Source organism: Dromiciops gliroides, chromosome 6, assembly GCF_019393635.1.
Source record: "Dromiciops gliroides isolate mDroGli1 chromosome 6, mDroGli1.pri, whole genome shotgun sequence".
NCBI lineage: Eukaryota > Metazoa > Chordata > Mammalia > Microbiotheria > Microbiotheriidae > Dromiciops > Dromiciops gliroides.
In genome coordinates this window covers 36422961-36442264 of record NC_057866.1, presented here as the reverse complement: position 1 = coordinate 36442264, position 19304 = coordinate 36422961, and the positions used below count along the sequence as shown (strand labels likewise).

General features: G+C 42.8%; 1 protein-coding gene across 3 annotated transcripts in view; it reads right to left on the bottom strand.

Moving 5' to 3' along the window:
• Positions 1-11052, bottom strand: part of ELF5 (E74 like ETS transcription factor 5) — a 30256-nt gene extending 19204 nt beyond the window's left edge. For all 3 annotated transcript variants that reach the window (XM_043972481.1, XM_043972483.1, XM_043972482.1), the window contains exon 1: positions 10932-11052. In XM_043972481.1, coding sequence (XP_043828416.1) covers positions 10932-11052 — 121 coding nt within the window. The remainder of the gene's footprint in view (positions 1-10931) is intronic.
• Between the last annotated feature and the right edge of the window lie 8252 nt (positions 11053-19304).

Sequence of the window (19304 nt, the reverse complement as noted above, 5' to 3'; positions counted from 1 at the left end):
TTTTCATCAGTTGTGGTTCATATATCAAATATATGTCATAACTAAATCAGTAATGACATTGCTCTTGGAAAGGTGTTTTAATTGACTGACAGTACTAGAATGTTAGCTCCTTGAGGGTAGTTCTTATTTTCCTTTTTTAAAAATATCCCCGGGGCAGCTAGGTGGCACAGTGGATAAAGCACTGGCCCTGGGTTCAGGAGGACCTGAGTTCAAATTCGTCCTCAGACACTTGACACTTACTAGCTGTTGTGACCCTGGGCAAGTCACTTAACCCTCATTGCCCCGCAAAAAAAAAAAAAAATATATATATATATATATATATATACATATATATATATATATATCCCCAGTGCTGAGCACAATGCTTGGCATAGTATAAGTGCTTAATCAATGCCTTTTTATCCATTCATTCAGATCTTGGTGACACCCCCATGGAGAGAGCCAAGAGTGGGTATTATAACTTGACTTCATCAAAGAAAACAATGAAGTACAGTTGGTAAAGTCAGATGGGTTAGCCATGGAGGCTCAGCAGGGAAGTTCCTGGGACTCTGGAGTCTGCCCACCAGGCTCCTCAGTGTTTCTTCTCTTCGGAGGGGCCCTCTTGAGACAACAGCACCCCAGAGCTCCATGTGCTGTTTCTTCTCTTCATTTCTACCTGAGGGTAACCTAAGTAAGGGGCCCTCTGTCTTTCCTGGTATCCTGGCAAAGCCACGTTTATTAACCTTGAACTTTTTCAGGAGTTGCTCCTGAAACTTCGCCCTGGCTGTGATAAATATCAACGTGGTTGGCAGTAAGAGAGCCAAGGTTTCTTCTTTTTTCATGGAACAATTCCTGCCGAGTCTCCCTCCCTACCTCCCCGTTGTCTGTTTGCTTTGGCTTTTTAAGAGGATCAGATTATTTCTGGAAGCCAGGAGGACTTCACTGATTCAGAGAAACGCCTGGGTGGGGAGTGGGCACTGACACCAACTCTGAAGGTGTTGCTGGCACACAGAAGACTTCTTCCACAACTCAAGCCTTTGAACCCTTCCCCACAGAGCCTGCCTTGTATATAATCTCACTTCTCTTGGAAGGAGTCAGAGAGCCAAATCATGACATGCTTTTAGAAGCAGGAGGAAAAAAAAAACAACAACAACAAACCCCACAACAGATGCCAGGAACAGTCACTCAAAAAGCAAAACAAAACAAAACACAACACAGCCCAACAAAAAACAACCCAACCCACCAGAAGAGAAAATGTTTAATACAATCTACAACCTTTTATTTCAGAGATTCTTAATCTGGGCACTGTGAATCTTTGTTTGTTTGTTTTTGTTTTAGGGTTTTTTTTTTTTTTTTGGAGGAGCAATGAGGGTTAAATGACTTGCCCAGGATCACACAGCTAGTAACTGTCAAGTATCTGAGGCTGGATTTGAACTCAGGTACTCCTGAATCCAAAGCCAATGCTTTATCCACTGTGCCACCTAGCTGCCCCCCTGTGAATCTTTTTTGATAACTACATTTTAATATAATTGGATTTCTTTGTAACCCTGTGTACTCTATTTTATGCTTTTAAAAGCATTTTTCTGAGAAGGGATCTATGGGCTTCACCATATTGCCCCAAGACATCATAATGCCAACAAGATTCAGAACCCTTTGTGGATTTCTGTTTATGTAGTACAAGGCGATCACTGATCCTCCCTAAGTGGGGGGAACCAAGAGGGACCAGCATGACAGATTGGCAAAATTTAGGAATCTGGAAAATTATTGCAAGATTTCTATTCTACTTTAAGGGATAACAAGCCACTTTACATAATTATCTCCTTTGATCCTCACTGCTGCCCTAGAAGGAAACTGAGGCAGACAGAGGTTAAGTGATTTGCTCAGCATGACACAAGTCTGAGGCCAGACTTGAACTGAGAGAAGCTAGTGACTTTTTTTTTGAGGTGCAATGAGGGTTAAGTGACTTGTCCAGGGTCACACAGCTAGTAAGTGTCAAGTGTCTGAGGCCAGATTTGAACTCAGGTCCTCCTGAATCCAGGGTGGATGCTCTATCCACTACACCACCTAGCTGCCCCCCATAGGTGGCATAGTCTGAAAGGACTGTGGAGGGAGAATTGGCCGTTTGGGACCCATCCCCACTCTCAGGGGCCAGAGTTGGGGTGGGGTTGGGAGACAGCCAGACTTGTTCTCTGGGCTTGATGGACCATGGAGTTGGCCCACAGCTTGTTCTGCTACTTACCAATTGTATGATCTTGTGCTAGTCACTTAACATCTACGAGACTTCACCTTCTTCTTCTAGAAAATGGGAGGATTGGATTAGGTGATAGGACCTGGCATCCTAAGAGACAAATCATAGGTCCCTTGGATCTCTATGGCTTATGAGACTCTGGTGTCTGTGATATTTTTAACTTTGCTATTAGTCAGTAAGGAGACGTGGTCCAGATGTTCAGGACTTGAGGAGGGGGAAGGGAACAAGAATTCATAAAGTGCCTACTATGTGCCAAGCACTTTTGTAAGTAAGTATTTCATAAATATTATCTCATTTGATCCTCACCTCAGTCCTGGGAGGTAGGTGCTATTATTATCTCTATTTTACAGTTGAGGAAACTGAGGCAGACAGAGGTTAAGTGACTTGCCCAGGGTCACACAGCTATGAAGTGTCTGAGGCTGGATTTGAACTCAGGTCTTAGGCCCAGTGATCTATCTGCTTCATGACTCAGGATGTTTAAGGGATGTTTGTATATAGTGGCTGTGCCTAGGAAGGTTCTAAGAGAAACCCTTTTGCCCCCTTGCCTCTTCTCCAGAATCCATGTCTGTCTATGAGTAGCTACTCCCTTTTCTTCCTGACCTCCTCTCTCTCCAACCCCATTTCAGCCCTTTGTGGCAGCACCTAGGGTCACTTTGGTTGGTGAACTTGGCCAGGACACTAAAGTGGTTTGCCATTTCCTTCTCCTGCTCCTTTTACAGATGAGGAAACTGAGGCAAACAGGGTGAAGTGACTTGCCCAAGCCAGACTCCAGGCCTGGCACTCTTATTTTTATATGTATTGTATCGCATTGTATTGCATTGCATTGTATCACATAGCATTGCATTGTGTTGCATTGCATTACATTGTAATCTTTGTATATATATATATATATATATATACATGTAGAATATACACATAGATGTATATATTAAATATAAAACACATAATATATAAATAAAACATATTTGTATAAATGCATATTGATATGCTGCACATATATAAATACATGTATATATAATCCACATGTATGTATACACATATGTGCATGTTGGAGAAGGAAATGATAAACCACTCCAGTATCTTTGCTAAGAAAACTCCAAATGGGGTCATGACATCACACATTCAGTCACAGGACTGAAAATAACAGGGCAAAACTCTGTGCATGTGTGTTGTGTGGACATATATATGTGTGTCTATATATACAAACGTGGGCTATAACACACCACCTTCAGAGGTGCTAAATAGAATTTTTGTGTTTTGGATCAATTAGACCGTATGGCTTCCCGATAGGGAAAAAAAGGTAAGCATTTATAGAGCACCAGCTAAGTTCCAGGTACCATGCTAAGTGCTCTGGTAGTTCAGGAAAGGTGTGACACTCAGGGGCTGACCCTTTGGGGGCCTGTTTCTTTATGATCCCCTACAGCTGCTTGACATGCAAGTGAAGGGGATCAGGAGCTCAGGAAGAGTGATTAGGGTCTCAGGGTCACAGAATGAACCGAAATGTTCCTAACAGGATTCTTGCTCATGAATCACATCTTGAAATACCCTCCCAATAAAAGTGATTTTTCCCCCCATTAAGAGTGGAAATACGACTTCCCTTTCCCTCTGTTGTATATAGTGCTGAGAGGGGAAACTATGTGATTGGTGGTGATGGTGTTGTAGGATCTTGGCCAAATCAGGTTTCAGAGAAAGGGGCTTTCTTCCATAAGATACTCAAGCCTTGGGGGAAGAAATAACCAGAACAAAGTAATTTAAAGAAGTCGAAATTGGGAAGCAGACTTTCTGGGTCAGGGGAAGACTTAGGCTGGACACTTTTGCACCTGTAATTAAAATGATTTATTAGCATAAGGAGTTGGGAAACAATTCTGCCTGGGGCAGTGCTTAAGACTATAGGTAAGAGAATAATGCAGTGGATGGTCCAATGAATTAAAGCTTTGTAAGTGAAAGGAATAGTTTTACGAGTAGGAAAAACTCCCCAACGAAATGATAAATTGCTTCCAGGTTTCCTCACAGAACTGGTCTCACCCCATCCACAAGACTATTCTCTCCTTTCCATCCAAGTTTGTGGAATGGTTTAGCTTGAGTGGAAAAAAATTAAAACCGGCAGAAATTGAAGAAACACAAGTGGAAAGAAGGGAGAAGTTGGCAGGCTCATTGGAAAAGGATTTGGCCTCAACAGTGCATAAAGAGTGTGTCTGATGAAGACCAAGGAGCCATTTTCCATGGAAAGTCCTATAGTCCAGCACAGCCCAGAATACCTCGGATCTCACCAGACAGAGAATGCCAAGGAATTCCTTGCCAAATTACATCAAGGAGGGGCAGCCAGGTGGCACAATGGATAGAGCACTGGCCCTGGAGTCAGGAGTGCCTGAGTTCAAATCCGGCCTCAGACACTTGACACTTACTAGCTGTGCGACCCTGGGCAAGTCGCTTAACCCCAATTGCCTCACTTAAAAAAAAAAAAAGAGTGGGACTTGGTAAACCAATCTTCACATATGTAATAGTTCTCTTCTTCCCTATAGGCAGCTAAGTGGTACAATGGATAGAATGCTGGACCTGGAGTCAGGAAGACCTAATTTCAAATCCTGACTCTCATGACTGGAATGCTATCCTTCCTCATCTCTGCCTACTGGCTTCCCTGTTTTCCCTTAAGTATCAACTAAAATCCCACCTTCTCCAGGAAGCCTTTCCCAACTCCTCTTCATCCTAGTGCCTTCTCTCTTTTTTCTTTCTTTCTTTCTTTCTTCCTTCCTTCCTTCCTTTCTTCCTTCCTTTCTTCCTTCCTTCCTTCCTTCCTTCCTTCCTTCCTTCCTTCCTTCCTTCCTTCCTTCCTTCCTTCCTTCCTTCCTTCCTTCCTTCCTTCCTTCCTTCCTTCCTTCCTTCCTTCCTTTCTTTCTTTCTTTTGCAGGGTCACACAGATAGTAAGTGTCAAGTGTCTGAGGCTGGATTTGAACTCGGGTCTTCCTGAATCCAAGGCCAGTGCTTTACCAAATGCACCACCTAGCTGCCCCAGAATGTTTTGTTTTCTTTCTTTTTTTTTAGTGCCTTCTTTCTTTTAATAATTTAACCTACAGGTAGCTTGTTCGTACAATGCATATTTGTTTGTTTATTGTCTTCCCATAAGTTCATGAGTGCCTTGTGGACAGGGTCTTTCTTTTGCCTCTTTTTGAATCTCTAGTATTTATCACTGTGCCTGCTACATAGAATCTGGTAATAAATGTTAGTGACTATTACTATTACCTTGAGCAAGTCACTTAACCTCTGTTTGCTTCCGATTTCTCAACTCTAATATGGGGGATGATAATAGCACCGACCTCCCAGGGTTAATGTTAGGATAGAATGAGATAACCTGTGAAAAACAAACAAACAAAAAACCTCTTTGCAAACCTTAAATCCCCATACAAAGACTTCTATTAAGATGAAGGATGAAGGAAATAAGTCCCCAGGGAACACTCTTCAACATCTTGCTAACCTCTGAGAACTGAAGGTTTGTAAGCTCAAGTTAAGGTGAGATGTTGGGCAACTTGGGAGTTTGAATCCAGCTAAGATACTGCCTTTTTTCACATCTTAAATACATCTCCCAGCCAATTTCTCCCCACTGTGAAATGGGAGAGGCCTAGAGGGTTAGGAGGAGTTAGTAAAATGTAATTTTATAGATTGGGGTAATTTTACAGATGGGAAAACTGGGAGCATAAAGCAGCTGCAGACATACCTGCAGTAAAAAACCAAAGAGGCTTACTCAGTGTCAAGAGGAAACTTCAAGAACCAGCATTCACCAAGAATCACCTCCCTTCCTCATCAAGGTATGTTCCCCAGAGGCTCTCCATCAAAGTTCCAAGGATCCAGATAGAAAGTCAAGTATGGTCCTTCCCTAGGGAGCACTAGTGTAGAGAGAGACAATCATGGAAGCTTTACTTCTCCTTAATTGGTTGGTGACTCTCCAGGTGAGACAGGATACTCTGAGGGCACCTTGATGAACCTGGGTGAATGAATTAAGCCTCTCCCATCATCATGGGATTGTGGATTTAGAAACCAACTAAGCCCTTCTCGTTCATTTTACAGATAAAGAAACTGAGGCTCAAGCAGAATAAATGACTTGCCCAAGGTCACACATGTGGTGATGAGAAGTGGAATTTTAACTCAGAACCTTTGACTCTAGAGCCTGTGTTTTATCCACTGTACCTCAACCCAGAATGAAATTTTAGAACTGTGTCTAATGAAATCATTTAGTCCCAACTTGTTGAATTGAATGGTTAATTATGCCAAAGGAAATAATAGTTCTCCTGAAGCCCTAGAAGATGCAATCTAGGGAGCCAAGATGGTGGAGGAAAGACAGTGAGCTCTCGAACTCATGACACAATTGCTCCAAAAAACATCCAAATAATGCCATAGGAAAATGCCCGGAGCAGCAAAACCCACAGAAGAATGTGCTGAAATCATCTTCTAACCAAGAATGGCTTGGAAGGTTAGAAGGAGGGAGCTGCTTTGCTGATACAGGAGTCGAGCCCAATCCCACAGTCACCCTGACACAGATCCAGTCCCAGGAAGGCCTCACCAGAGAAGGAGACCCCCAGAGCCTCTGAATCAGCTGAAGCACCAGTGTTGTCTAGAACTAAGCCCACAGTCTGGTGAGTGGGCTGAGCCCTGGGCAGGGGGGAGACTACAGGGGTCTATGCTGGTGCTAAGGCAGAACTTAGATTCTACACCCCGACTGAGAACCAGGAGGTAGGCTTGAGTAGCAGTGGCCCAGGTCGGGGAGAGACACAGGCTCGTTGGATCTAACAACCACAACACACAAAGCTGGTTGATTAGCAAGTTGGTCTGGGGTCATCTACAGACCAGGGAACAGGCCAGGCGAGTGAAGAACCTGATCCTCCTTAAATCATATCACCTGGGACTTTTTAAGCTTGGGATACTGCAGCCTGGAAACAGTGCCCCACTTTAAGGAGCTAAAAGTCAAGTAAAAGAAATGCAAGATGAGCAGACAGAGAAAAGTGAGGACCATAGAAAGTTTCTTCAAGTAACAAGGAAGACCGAGGTGCACCCTCAGAGGAAGATGTCAACATCAGGGCCCCTATATCTAAAGCTTCCAAGAAAAATATGAATTGGTCTCAGGCCATAGAGGTGTTCAAAAAGGACTTTGAAGATAAAGTTAGAGAGGCAGAGGAAAAATGGAAAGAGAAATGAGGGTGATGCAGGAAAGACATGAGAAAAAAGTCAATAGCTTGAAAAGCCAAATGGAAAAGATTTCTGATGAAAATAATTGCCTAAGAATTAGGATTGAACAAATGGCAGCCAGTGATTTTCTGAGAAACCAAGACACAATAAAGCAAATCCAAATGAATAAAAAAATAGAGGGCAATGTGAAATGTCTTCTGGGAAAAACTGCTGACCTGGAAAATAGGTCCAGGAAAGATAATTTGAAAATTATTGGTCTACCTGAAAACCATGATCAAGGAAAGAGCTTAGACATCATCTTCCAAGATATTCTCAGAGAAAATTGCCCTGAAATTCTAGAAGTAGAAGCTAAAATAGAAATTGAAAGAATTCACTGATCACCTCCAGAAAGAGATCCATGACCCTGGTGTCATTCTTGACTCCTCACTCTCACTTACCTCATATATTCAATCCATTGTCAAATCTGGTGGTTTCTACCTTCACAATCATCTCTAGCATTTGTCTCCTCTCCATTCATACAAAACTTATCTCTCTCACCTAGACTACCACTCATCAGCAGGACTGACTGCTAATTGGCTTTCCTGACATACTCAATTCTGGACACATCTTCCCAGCATTTTAAGGCAAGGTGATGAGGAATTTTTCCAGCTGTCCCATATAAAGACCATCCAGAATAATAGCCCATGGCATTTATTGAAGAGACAACATGGTACAGTGGAAAAAAGACTAGCATTTGGAGTCATAGGTCCTGGGTTCAAATGTCAGTTCTCCCCTTTACTCTATGTATGCTCTTGGGTAAGTCATGTTACTCTTCGTAGGCCTCAGATTCTTCAGATATAAAATTAGGAGGTTGGCCTATGTAGCCTGGGAAGTTTCTTCTGCTTTTAAATCTATGATCACGTGCGTAGATCTGGCATCAGATATTTGGAAAAGACCATTTGCCAGAGGGTGCTTGGGTCCCTTATGTTTAATAGATGTTGATAGGTTTCTCGTCACTGAGAATATGGTTCTCTTGCTAGTTCACCAAAGGCTCATCTGGCTCGACTGATTCCGTGGCAGCAGAGCACGGAGAGCTAAATGACTATCAATTACTTTCTTACCCCATTGCCTCTACATGTACAGGGTTGTAGGGGATTATGGTTCTGATAGTCTCAGGACTAGCTTAGTTCTTGCATCATTATCCACTGCAGCTACAAAAAATCCTGTCAGCTTGGTAGAGAAAATTAAAATCACCTGGACTTTAAAGAAATACAACCGGGGCAGCTAGATGGCCCAGTGGATAGAGTACCGGCCCTGGAGTCAGGAGGACCTGAGTTCAAATCTGGCCTCAGACACTTAACACTTACTAGCTGTGTGATCATAGGCAAGTCACTTAACCCCAATTGCCTCACTAAAAAAAAAAAAAAAAGAAATACAACCCTCAGAAGGCTTAGTCCTGGAAAGCTAGTGAGAGTTCTTATGCTCACATCACAGTGGCATAAAACAAGTGGTACACTCTAAACCTGTTAGCCACTAGGTGGCGCCATAGACAGAGCACTGGGTCTGCAGTCAGGATGACTTGTGTTCAAATCCTATTTCAGATACTTACTAGCTATGTGATTCTAGGTAAATCACTTAACCTCTGTCTACCTCAGTTTCTTCAACTTTAATATGGGGGTAATAATACTCTTTTTTTGGGGGGGGGGGCGGGGCAAGGAGGATTAAGTGCCTTGCCCAGGGTCACACAGCTAGTAAATATCAGGTGTCTGAGGTCAGATTTGAACTCAGCTCCTCCTGAATCCAGGGCTGGTGTTTTATTCACTGCGCCACATAGCTGCCCCCCAAATGGGGGTAATAATGGCACCTACCTCCCAATGTTGTTGTGAGGATCAAATAATATTCATAAAAACACTTAATATAGCAACTGGCACATAGTAGGCATGTAATAGATGCTTGTTCTCTTCCTCCCCTTACTTCTCAGCAAGTCAGAAATATTAAGCATTATAACTTAAGAAACATAAGGTATGTTGAAAACTATCTTTACATGTAACTGGAAAAAATAAGATACTATTAAGATTGGGGAAAAAAAAAAGAAACAGGGGTATAGTGGAAAGTATGTTGGATTTGGAGAAAGAGGACCTCAGTTCAATCCCCAGAGAATCATTTATCCTTTTTGGACTTCTCTCTCCTTACCGTTTTGTTGTTGTTGTTGTTGTTGTTTGTTTCTTTGTTTGTTTGTTTTGCAGGGCAATGAGGGTTAAGTGACTTGCCCAGAGTCACACAGCTAGTAAGTGTCATGTGTCTGAGGTCGGATTTGAACTCAGGTACTCCTGAATCCAGGGCCAGTGCTTTATCCACTGTGTCACCTAGCTGCCCCCATGGCTTCTCTTTCCTTAATTTGTAAAATGGTGGGATTGGATAAAATTGTCATTTTTATTATATTAGCCCTACCTACCCATGAACTATCTCTCCAATTATTTAACTCTGATTTTATTTGTATAAAAAGCTTTCAAAAAATAATTTTGCTTTTATAGTTCCTGGGTTTGTTTTGGCAGGTGTACACCCCAGTATTTTTTTTGTGGGGCAATGAGAGTTAAGTGACTTACCCAGGGTCACACACCTAGTAAGGGTCAAGTGTCTGAGGCCAGATTTGAACTCAGGTCCTCCTGAATTCAGGGCCAGTGCTTTATCCACTGTGCCACCTAGCTGCCCCTACTCCCCAGTATTTTTAGGAGAAAGTGAAAGCGAAAAATAGGGACCACAATCATTTTTCAACATCTTGAGGGTTCAACTATATAGAAATTCCCCAACTACCTGGAGGCCTAGTAGTGGCAAGTGAAGAGTAATAAAAAGAAACAAATAGCAAAGTATGCAAGGGTATGGAAAAGCAGAGGTTCTCAACCATTGCTAGAACTACTTGCTGATAAGAGATGCTACAGTTTTATTTAAAAGGACTTCTTAGGCAGCTAGGTGGCGCAGTGGATAAAGCACTGGCCCTGAATTCAGGAGGACCTGAGTTCAAATCTGACCTCAGACACTTGACCCTTACTAGGTGTGTGACCCTGGGCAAGTCACTTAACCCCCATTGCCCTGTAAAAACAAACAAACAAGTAAAAGGACTTCTTTCACAAATTGAAAGCATTTTGTCTCTTCAAAAAAAATGGTGATTGAGGGGCAGCTAGATGGCGCAGTGGTTAAAGCGCTGGCCCTGGATTCAGGAGTACCTGAGTTCAAATCCAGCCTCAGACACTTAACACTTACTAGCTGTGTGACCCTGGGCAAGTCACTTAACCCCCATTGCCCCGCAAAAAAAAAAAAAAATGGTGATTGGACTAGAGGACCTTTATGATCTCTCCTAAGTCAACATCTATGATGCTATGATTTCTCCTGGCTCTCTGCTCTGATTATGTGGAGACACTCCCTCCTATTGCTTGGAGGGCAGAAGCCTCCCAGTGACATTGATCAGCCAAGAAAGTAATCAAGGTTAATTTCAAGTCTGCCAAACCCCAGGTTTGACATGAAACCCCTCCCCACCGCTTTAACATACCTGTTTGATGTTCAAAGCCAGGGTAATACTCTTCAGTCCCAAACAAGTCTGTCCACGACATTAGGGGGTCACAGAAGGATGTGTTGGGTAAGAAGGTGCTGTGGGTTACTGAGTCCAACATCACTCTGAAAGAGGAAGACATGCGTGTGAGCTGGGGAACAACATGACCAGGGAAGCAAGGCATCTGGAAACTGCTCACTGCGCATAATCCCACTAATAGGATAATCCTTGACACTTTATCTTGTGCCCTCTTGGGCTGTTCGGCTTTTTAAAATTTTGGAGTCTTGACCTATGATTTCATCAGCATAGGAAGGAACTCCTATAATGGAAAGTCTCCACTGTTGCAGATTGGGACCTGCCTTTGAATTCACAGCTTTTGAGAGATGCTTGAGGGCACTAAGAGGTTTCAAGGCTAGCCTAGGATCACATAGCCAGTCTTTCAGATTCCAAGGCTAACCCTCTACCTGATATATTGTCTTATTATATATACTGTTTTGGTTTTTTTTTTTTTGCGGAGCAATGAGGGTTAAGTGACTTGCCCAGGGTCACACTGCTAGTAAGTGTCAAATGTCTGAGGTTGGATTTGAACTCAGGTGCTCCAGAATCCAGGACTGGTGCTTTATCTACTGAGCTACCTAGCTGCCCCCATATATACTGTTAATCTTCATACTACATCTCCACCAATCTACCACTTCCTCCCCAGTCCCCAATTGAGGCATCTAAAAATGCTCAGATCTTAGGTAAGCTCAGACTGAAGCACAGGGATGGTTTTTGGTCCAAGACTATTGAGTCGAGAGTCAGCAAAAGACTGGCACTCAGACCCTTTAGTTCCCAATCTGATGCTCTAGTCACAACAATAAATCGATGAGTATTTATCTATTTGACGACTACTATGTGCGAGGCATTGCAAATACGGAGATAAAAACAATGATCCCTACCCTCATTCTAGTACAACAACCAACATACATAGTGTGAATTCTTTCTGCAGAGCACTGTGGGGAATACAGAGTTGAATGATGTACAATCCTGGTGTCAAGGACCTTGCATTCTAATACCTAAATAATTCTAATACAAAATAGAAGGGCACAAGAGAGTAGAAAGAAGGAATTATATCAGGACTGAAGAAGGAAATATTTCCATCTTGGGGATGAAAGAAGGCTCCTAGGAAGAGGGAGCTTTTTGAGCTGGACCTTGAAGGATGAGTAGGATTTCAACAGGGGAAAATGAAGAGCAGGACACTCAACAACAAACATTAGGTGCCTGTTGTGTGCAAAGGAATATTCCAAAGGCAGGGGATGGATGCAAGGATATGTACAACACAGACCTTTTTCTCAATACACTCATAATCTAATAGAGAGGCAGCATGGTATGGCAGATGGGACCCTAATCTTAGAGTTATGAAGACCTGGGTTCAAATCTTGTTTCAGACATTTGTGACCTGGGGCCTCAGTTTCCCCATCTGTAAAATGGGAAGGGGTTGGATTTAGCTTCTAAGGTCCTTTCCAGCCCCAAATTTGTGATTCTAAGACACATGCACAGATAATGATGACACAAAGGATAACTGAATAAGCAAGGAGAGATCAATGCAGGCACTATGAGAAATCTGAGGAGAGAGAATATGCTCAGCTTCAGGGGGAGTATGGGAAGGCTTCATGGAGAATGAGGTACATAAGTTGGGTCTTGGAGGAAGGGAGAGAATTTAATAGAGATAGCATGGTAGTCCCTTCCAGACACAGAGAATGTGACCCACAGATGGGAGAGGGGAAGGGAAATAGGAGATATAGAAAGGAGGCAGGTGGGACAAACAAGAGATAGAGAAAGGAGACAGGAGCACATTCACACAGCCAGCAAAACACTGAATGTACACAGGAGACAGAGAGCCCTCCAGCTGAGATGGAGTATAGAGAGGCAGAGGGAGGAAAATGAAGTAAGGCTTCGGAGGGAGGGTGGTGCCAGAATGCAGAGGGTCTTGAATGCCTAGCACAGGAGTTTGTACTCTCTGGTTAGTATAAAAGGAACCACAACTCTATTAAAACCTTCTGTTGCCTTGCCATGTATGGTGTGAAAGCAAACTTGGGTGTTCTTTGCTTTTTTTTCCTTTTAAAATAAATAATCAAACAAATAAATAAATGAAAATAAAAATGAAAAATGTTTCATTGATTCCTTTTATTTTCATATTACTGTAATTTCTGGAAATATCCCTATCTTCCTCCTGACCTCCTGAGATCAAAACTTTCCTAGCAACAGAGAAAAACAGTTAAACAAAAACACTCAATACAGCGACTTTACCCAACAATGTATGTGACATTCTGCCCTAGTAGTTCCCCACCTCCATGCCAAGTGGAACTAGATGTACTTTGCTTCATTGTATTTTCTCTGGAGCCATTCGTGGTTTTTCAATTACTCAGAGTCCAACTTCCTTCCAGTGATTTTTCCCCCCTCATTTACATTATTGCAATTGCTGTGTATGCCTCCCCTCCCCCACCTTTTTTGCAAATCTTCCCATATTTCTCTGAATTCCTCCTCTATATCCCCCCCACCCCCAACCAGAACTGTGATTTCGTTGGTGTAGGGAGCTCTGCACGAGGAGCTCCCTCTCCCAATACAGCTGGGCACCTGTTTTATAAATTAGATCCCGAGAGTCTTGCCTGGCAGCACTGAGATATTAAGTCATTTACCCAGGATTATACAGTCTATCTAGCTGGTGCAGTGGATAGAGAACCAGCCCTGGAGTCAGAAAGATTCATCTTTGTGAGTTCAAATCTGACCTCTCAGCTACTAACTAGCTGTGTGACCCTGGACAAGTCACTTAATTCGGTTTGCCTCAGTTCCTCATTGTTTAAATGAGCTGGAGAAGGAAATGGCATACCATTCCAGTATCTTTGCCAAGAAAGCCCCAGATTGGAGTTATGAAGAGTTAGATACAACTGACCAACAAGAAGACATAGTCTCTAAGGGCTGAGCTAGTGTATGTCAGAGATGAGATTTGAACTCGGGTCTTCCTGACTCTGAGGCAAGCTTTCTTCACTACACCAGTGCTTCCTCTCCCCAGCATTTCTTACTATATAATGTTACTCCATCACACTGATGTCCTATAGTAATTCAACCATTCCCCAATCAGTAGACCTTAGGTTTTCAAAATTAAGTTAGGTTAACAAGCATTTATTAACTGAATTTCTGAAAGGTCCTACCAAGCTGGGAAAATCTTGAATATGGGTTCTATCTAATGGATCTTCACCCGTGGACTGGCCTGGCTATGTTTGGAGAAATTCATCAACTGGTTGACCGCAGGATGACGGATATTTCGACTGTCTCCAATGCGATACCCTCCTGCATCTTTCCCCTTTCCAGTATCTTCCTTCTAAAATTACCTTTGGCATATTTTTTCTACTTTATGGCTTTAACTTTTTTTGCAATAAGGCTAATGTGGAAATAGGTTTTGCATGACTTCATAGCTGTAATGGGTATCATATTTCTTGCCTTCTCAATGGGTGGGGGAGGGAGTAGGAGGGGAGAGAAGTTGGAATTAACAATATTAAAAACAAGATCACCTTCCATTCACACTTTATTATTTTTTTTTTTTGGTATGTCTACGTATAATTATTTGCACTATTGTCTCCTTGATATGAATCTAAGGTCTTCGAGTGGAAGGGATTGCATTTTTGCCTTTCTTTGTATTCCTGGTGTGTAGCAGTGTCTGGCTCTCAGTAAATATTTAATAAAGGGTTCTGATCCAAACTGGTGAAAGGGGTCCCCATGGGGAAAGATCAGAGAGCCTTGAAGTTTGAAAGATAAGGAGCCATTAGGAGTTTCTAATACCCCTGTAAATGCTCAACCATACAGTCTCACTGACATACACTGCCCTCACGGTCTTCCATCCACAGCCAATACCTCCCCTGTCCCCCATACTCAGAAAATAGACCTAACTCAGTAGCCCTAGTGACACACAATTTTGTGACTATAAAAAAGGGATAAAAAAATTAGGCCTATACTTCTCTTGGACCCAATGGCTATTTAATAATAATAATAGCTACAATTGTATATAACATATACAATTTACAATAGCTACAATTTATATGAGGTTTGCAAAATACTTTAAAAATATTAACTCATTTTATCTTCATAACAATCATGAGAGGTAGGAGCTATTATTATCCCTATTTGACAGAAGAGGAAATTGAGACAGACAGAGGTTTACAGACTTGCCCAGGGTCACACAGCTAGTAAATGTCTGAGGCTGGTTCTAACCACTGTACCCTCTAGCTGCCTGTTTCTTTCAGGCCTGGACAGGGGTGTCCTGTATTTATCCATATGATAGAGTTTGTAAATGTACCATGACCTTGACCATTATTAGATCATACTAAAGAATTGGCTCAGTGAACTCATTATGTCTTTTCTTTTGGGGACAGCCTGGACCCGTGATTTCATCTATATAGGTACCTCTCTATATGGCTTCTCCTTCCACTGATAAAGATGGGCAACTCAACTGGAACTCAGAGTTTCAACGAACTAATGACTTGGGGTATGAGGAGTTTCAGCAACTTGCATATGGTTATATAGCTAGCCTGTGTCCAAGGTGGGGCTTGAACCTGGTTCTTACCTATGCCAAGGCCAGTCCTGTAGGCTGAAAATAGTCTTACTCTGTGGTGTGCAGGCTTTCAGGGAAGAGCCTCTGATGTGAGCATTGCTGCTCACATGAAAGCCAAATTCTTTTTGCATCCTGATATTCCAACCAGACACAACCCAAACCATGTGGACAAACCTGACCTTAGGAGTAGTGAAAGGGTTAATGCACCCAGAATGTTATCATGGTCATGAATCTCTCTCTGCAGATCATTGCAAAGAGGAGAATGGACTGGCTAAGGTTGGCCTGAGATTTTCCCATGGGATTTTTGGTTTTCTACACATGGTTGGTGGCTGAGGTGGGGGAAAGTGCCTGTGGGCCTGAAGCAAGGTCCCCCTCCACTAGACTGTAGAAAAACATGTCTAAAGAGCTCTAGGGAAAACATGCTCTCGTTCTCTCTGGACCATTAGGTCCAAGGGCTGGTGGGACTAAATGAGAAAAACAGACGAGTTACCACAAAGGCAGAAATGGAAGGATGAGCTAACAACAAGACACCCCTTACAGGGGAATCATGGGATCTTGCATTTGGAGCTCTTAGGGCCAGTGGGGACATATATTGCAATCCCCTCATTTGACAGGAGTGACTCATTTCAGCCAACAGTTTCAATTGTCAGAGGCACAATTGGAGTCAGTACCCAGCCCACAGAACCATATATGGACCTCTTCTTATTGAGGGGTTTTGTGTTCTAGGTAGGGGTTGATTAGAAAAGATTAGAAACCTTTTCTAGCTCTGTGCCTTTGTCTCTGTGATTCTAGAGCAGAGCAGAATTCTTGGATCAAATTCACCTAGTGTGAGTTGTTAGTGATAATGATGATTTAGGGATAGGGAGGGGGGGCAGTATCAACCATTTATTTAGCACCTAATATGTGCCATTGTTATTGTTTGTTGTTTGGTCATTTTCAGTAGCGTCCAGTTCTTTGTGACTCTGTTTCAGGTTTTCTTCACAAAGATACTGGAATGGTTTGCCATTTCCTTCTTTGGCTCGTTTTACGGATGAGGAGACTGAGGCAAACAGGGTAAAGTAACTTGCCCAGGGTCACACAGCTGGTTAGTGTCTGAGGCTGGATTTGAACTCAGGTCTTCCTAACTCTCAAGTCCAGTATTCTTTCCACTACACCATGTTGATCTCACATTCATCTGATCAGCAATTTTTCTCTATGGGGTATAAAAAATAGCAATCAACTGCTAAGAATTCTGGCTTTTTAATTTTTCTGAATTTTAAGACCCATTGTTTCTCAAACTATGGTGTGTTTTTGTGGGTTTTTTTTGTTGTTGTTGTTGTTGTTTTGCAGGGAAATGGGGGTTAAGTGACTTGCCCAGGGTCACACAGCTAGTAAGTGTCAAGTATCTGAGGCTGGATTTGAACTCAGGTACTCCTGAATCCAAGGCCGGTGGTTTATCTACTTCGCCATCTAGCTGCCCCCTCAAACTATGGTTTTTGGAAGGTTGAGATCTATGATTCCATCAGTGTAGAAATAATACGACTTCCAATTTAGAGCAGGGAATAATTGTCTGGGAGTACTGCTAAGTCAACAAATATTTATCATATGCCTGCCTACTAAGTGTCAGGCACTATGGTAAGTGCTAGGGATAAAAAAAAAAATAAGTAAAAACAATCTCTGTTCTCCAGGAAGTTAAAAACTCATGGGAGGGGACAATATGCCAGCAGCTAAATACAACCAAGAGAAAAAAGGGATGAATTGGGGATCATCTCAGGGACACTAACTTTAAGGGAGACATGACTTCTTGCGGAAGGTGGGATGTTAGCTAAGACTTGAAGAGAGCCAGGAGATGGAGTCAAGGAGGGAGATAACTGGGGGATAGCATGGCTCCATGGGAAGATGGAATATCTTGTGGAAAGAACAGCAAGGGGACCAGTGCCACTGGGTCATAGAGTACAAAGTGTAAGGAGACTTGAAGTGTGGGGGGGGGCAGGTTATGAAGGGCTTTAAAAGAAATACAGATCCCACAGGTAATAGGGAGCCACTGCAGTTTACTGAGTAGAAGAGGGGGGGTCAGACCTGTACTTTAGGTAAATCACTTTAGTGGCTGGATCAGAAGATGGATTGGAGTGGGGAGAGACTTGAGGCAAGCAGATCCACCAGCGACTATTGTCTTAGTCCAGGTGTGGCAGGATGAGGGCTTGAACAGGGTGGTGACAGTGTCAGCTGAGGGAAGGGGGTGTATTTGAGAGATGCTGCAAAGGTGAAATCAGCAGGCCTTGGTGACAGCTTGAATATAGGGGATGAGAGATAATGAGATGTCCAGGATGACTTGTAAGCCTGAGGGACTGGGAGGATGGTGGTACCCCCAACAGTAATGGGGGGTTCCAAAGAGGGGAGAGTTTGGGGGGAAAGATAATGAGTGCTGTTTTGGATATGCTGAGTATAAGATGACTACTGGATATCCAAATAGGGGTGTCCAAAAGGCAGTTGAAAATTCAAGACTGGAAGTCAAGAGAGAGGTCAGGGTTGGATAAATAGATCTGAGAATCAACCTCCATAGAGGTAATTATTGAAATGACCCTCTTAGAATCTCAAGTCCCAGCTCCCTGTACTGACTATAGTTTTTATATTCAGAAGCCAAAGTGATATAGTGGGGAATGTGCTGGACCAGGAATTGGGGCACCTGGATTCTAATCCTGCTTCTACCACTAATCATGTGACCTTAGGCAAGACACTTAACTCTCTGAATCTTATTGGACATTTGGTATATTCTTAGTTACTCATCTTTTGTTTGCATGTTGTCTTCCATTGGAATGTGAGCTCCTGGAGGGCAGGGTGGGGGATGTGTTTTTGCTATTCTTTGTATGTACAGTGTTTAGCACAGTGTCTGGCACATAGTATGTACATAATAAATGTTCATGATGATGATGATATTGCCATAGCTGAGAGAATGTAACCTCCCCGCGGGCAGGAACTATTTTTCCCCCCCAACCTTTGTACCTGCCCTCCCCACCCCACTCCCATCTTAGCCTGGCACATAGCAGGGCTAATTAATAAATGCTTATTGATTTAATTGATTGAGTAGATGGCTTCTGAGGTCTCTTCCAAAGATCCTGTGATCTTTGGGTAAGTCAATTTCCTTCTCTGGGCCTTAAAAATAATCTAGTTACATCCCTTCACAATGCGTAAGGCAACTAAAGCTCCTTACAATACTCATACTCTCTCTATTCCTCCTTTCTCCTGCTCACCCCCTCCCTCACAAATACCTTTTCTTCTCCCTTTGTTGACAACCCAGCAAGTAAGCATGAATGATCCTGTTAAAAGACAGAGCTCTAGGTCAGCTAGGTGGCACAGTAGATAAAGCACTGGACCTGGATTCAGGAAGACCTGAGTTCAAATCCAGCCTCAGACACTTGACACTTACTAGCTGTGTGACCTTGGGCAAGTTACTTAACCCTCATTGCCCACCCCCAACAAAAATAAAAATAAAAGACAGAACTCTAATTAAGACAGAACAAAATTTCAGCCAGGGAAAGGACACGGGATGCCCTCCTCACCTTTCCTTCTTATCTCAGTTAGTCCACAGTGGGAATGAATCTAGCAGCTGTTAGAAACCTAGATTCCCAATTGTGCATACTCCTTTGGTGGTGGTGGTGGTGGTGGTGGTGTGGTGTGGTGTGGGGTGTGTGTGTGTGTGTGTGTGTGTGTGTGTGTGTGTGAGTGTGTGTGTTACAGTAATGGGCTTTCTCCACCTCCAGCTCAGTTCAGATAGGTCCCACTGACAACAGTCAGAAACACAAATA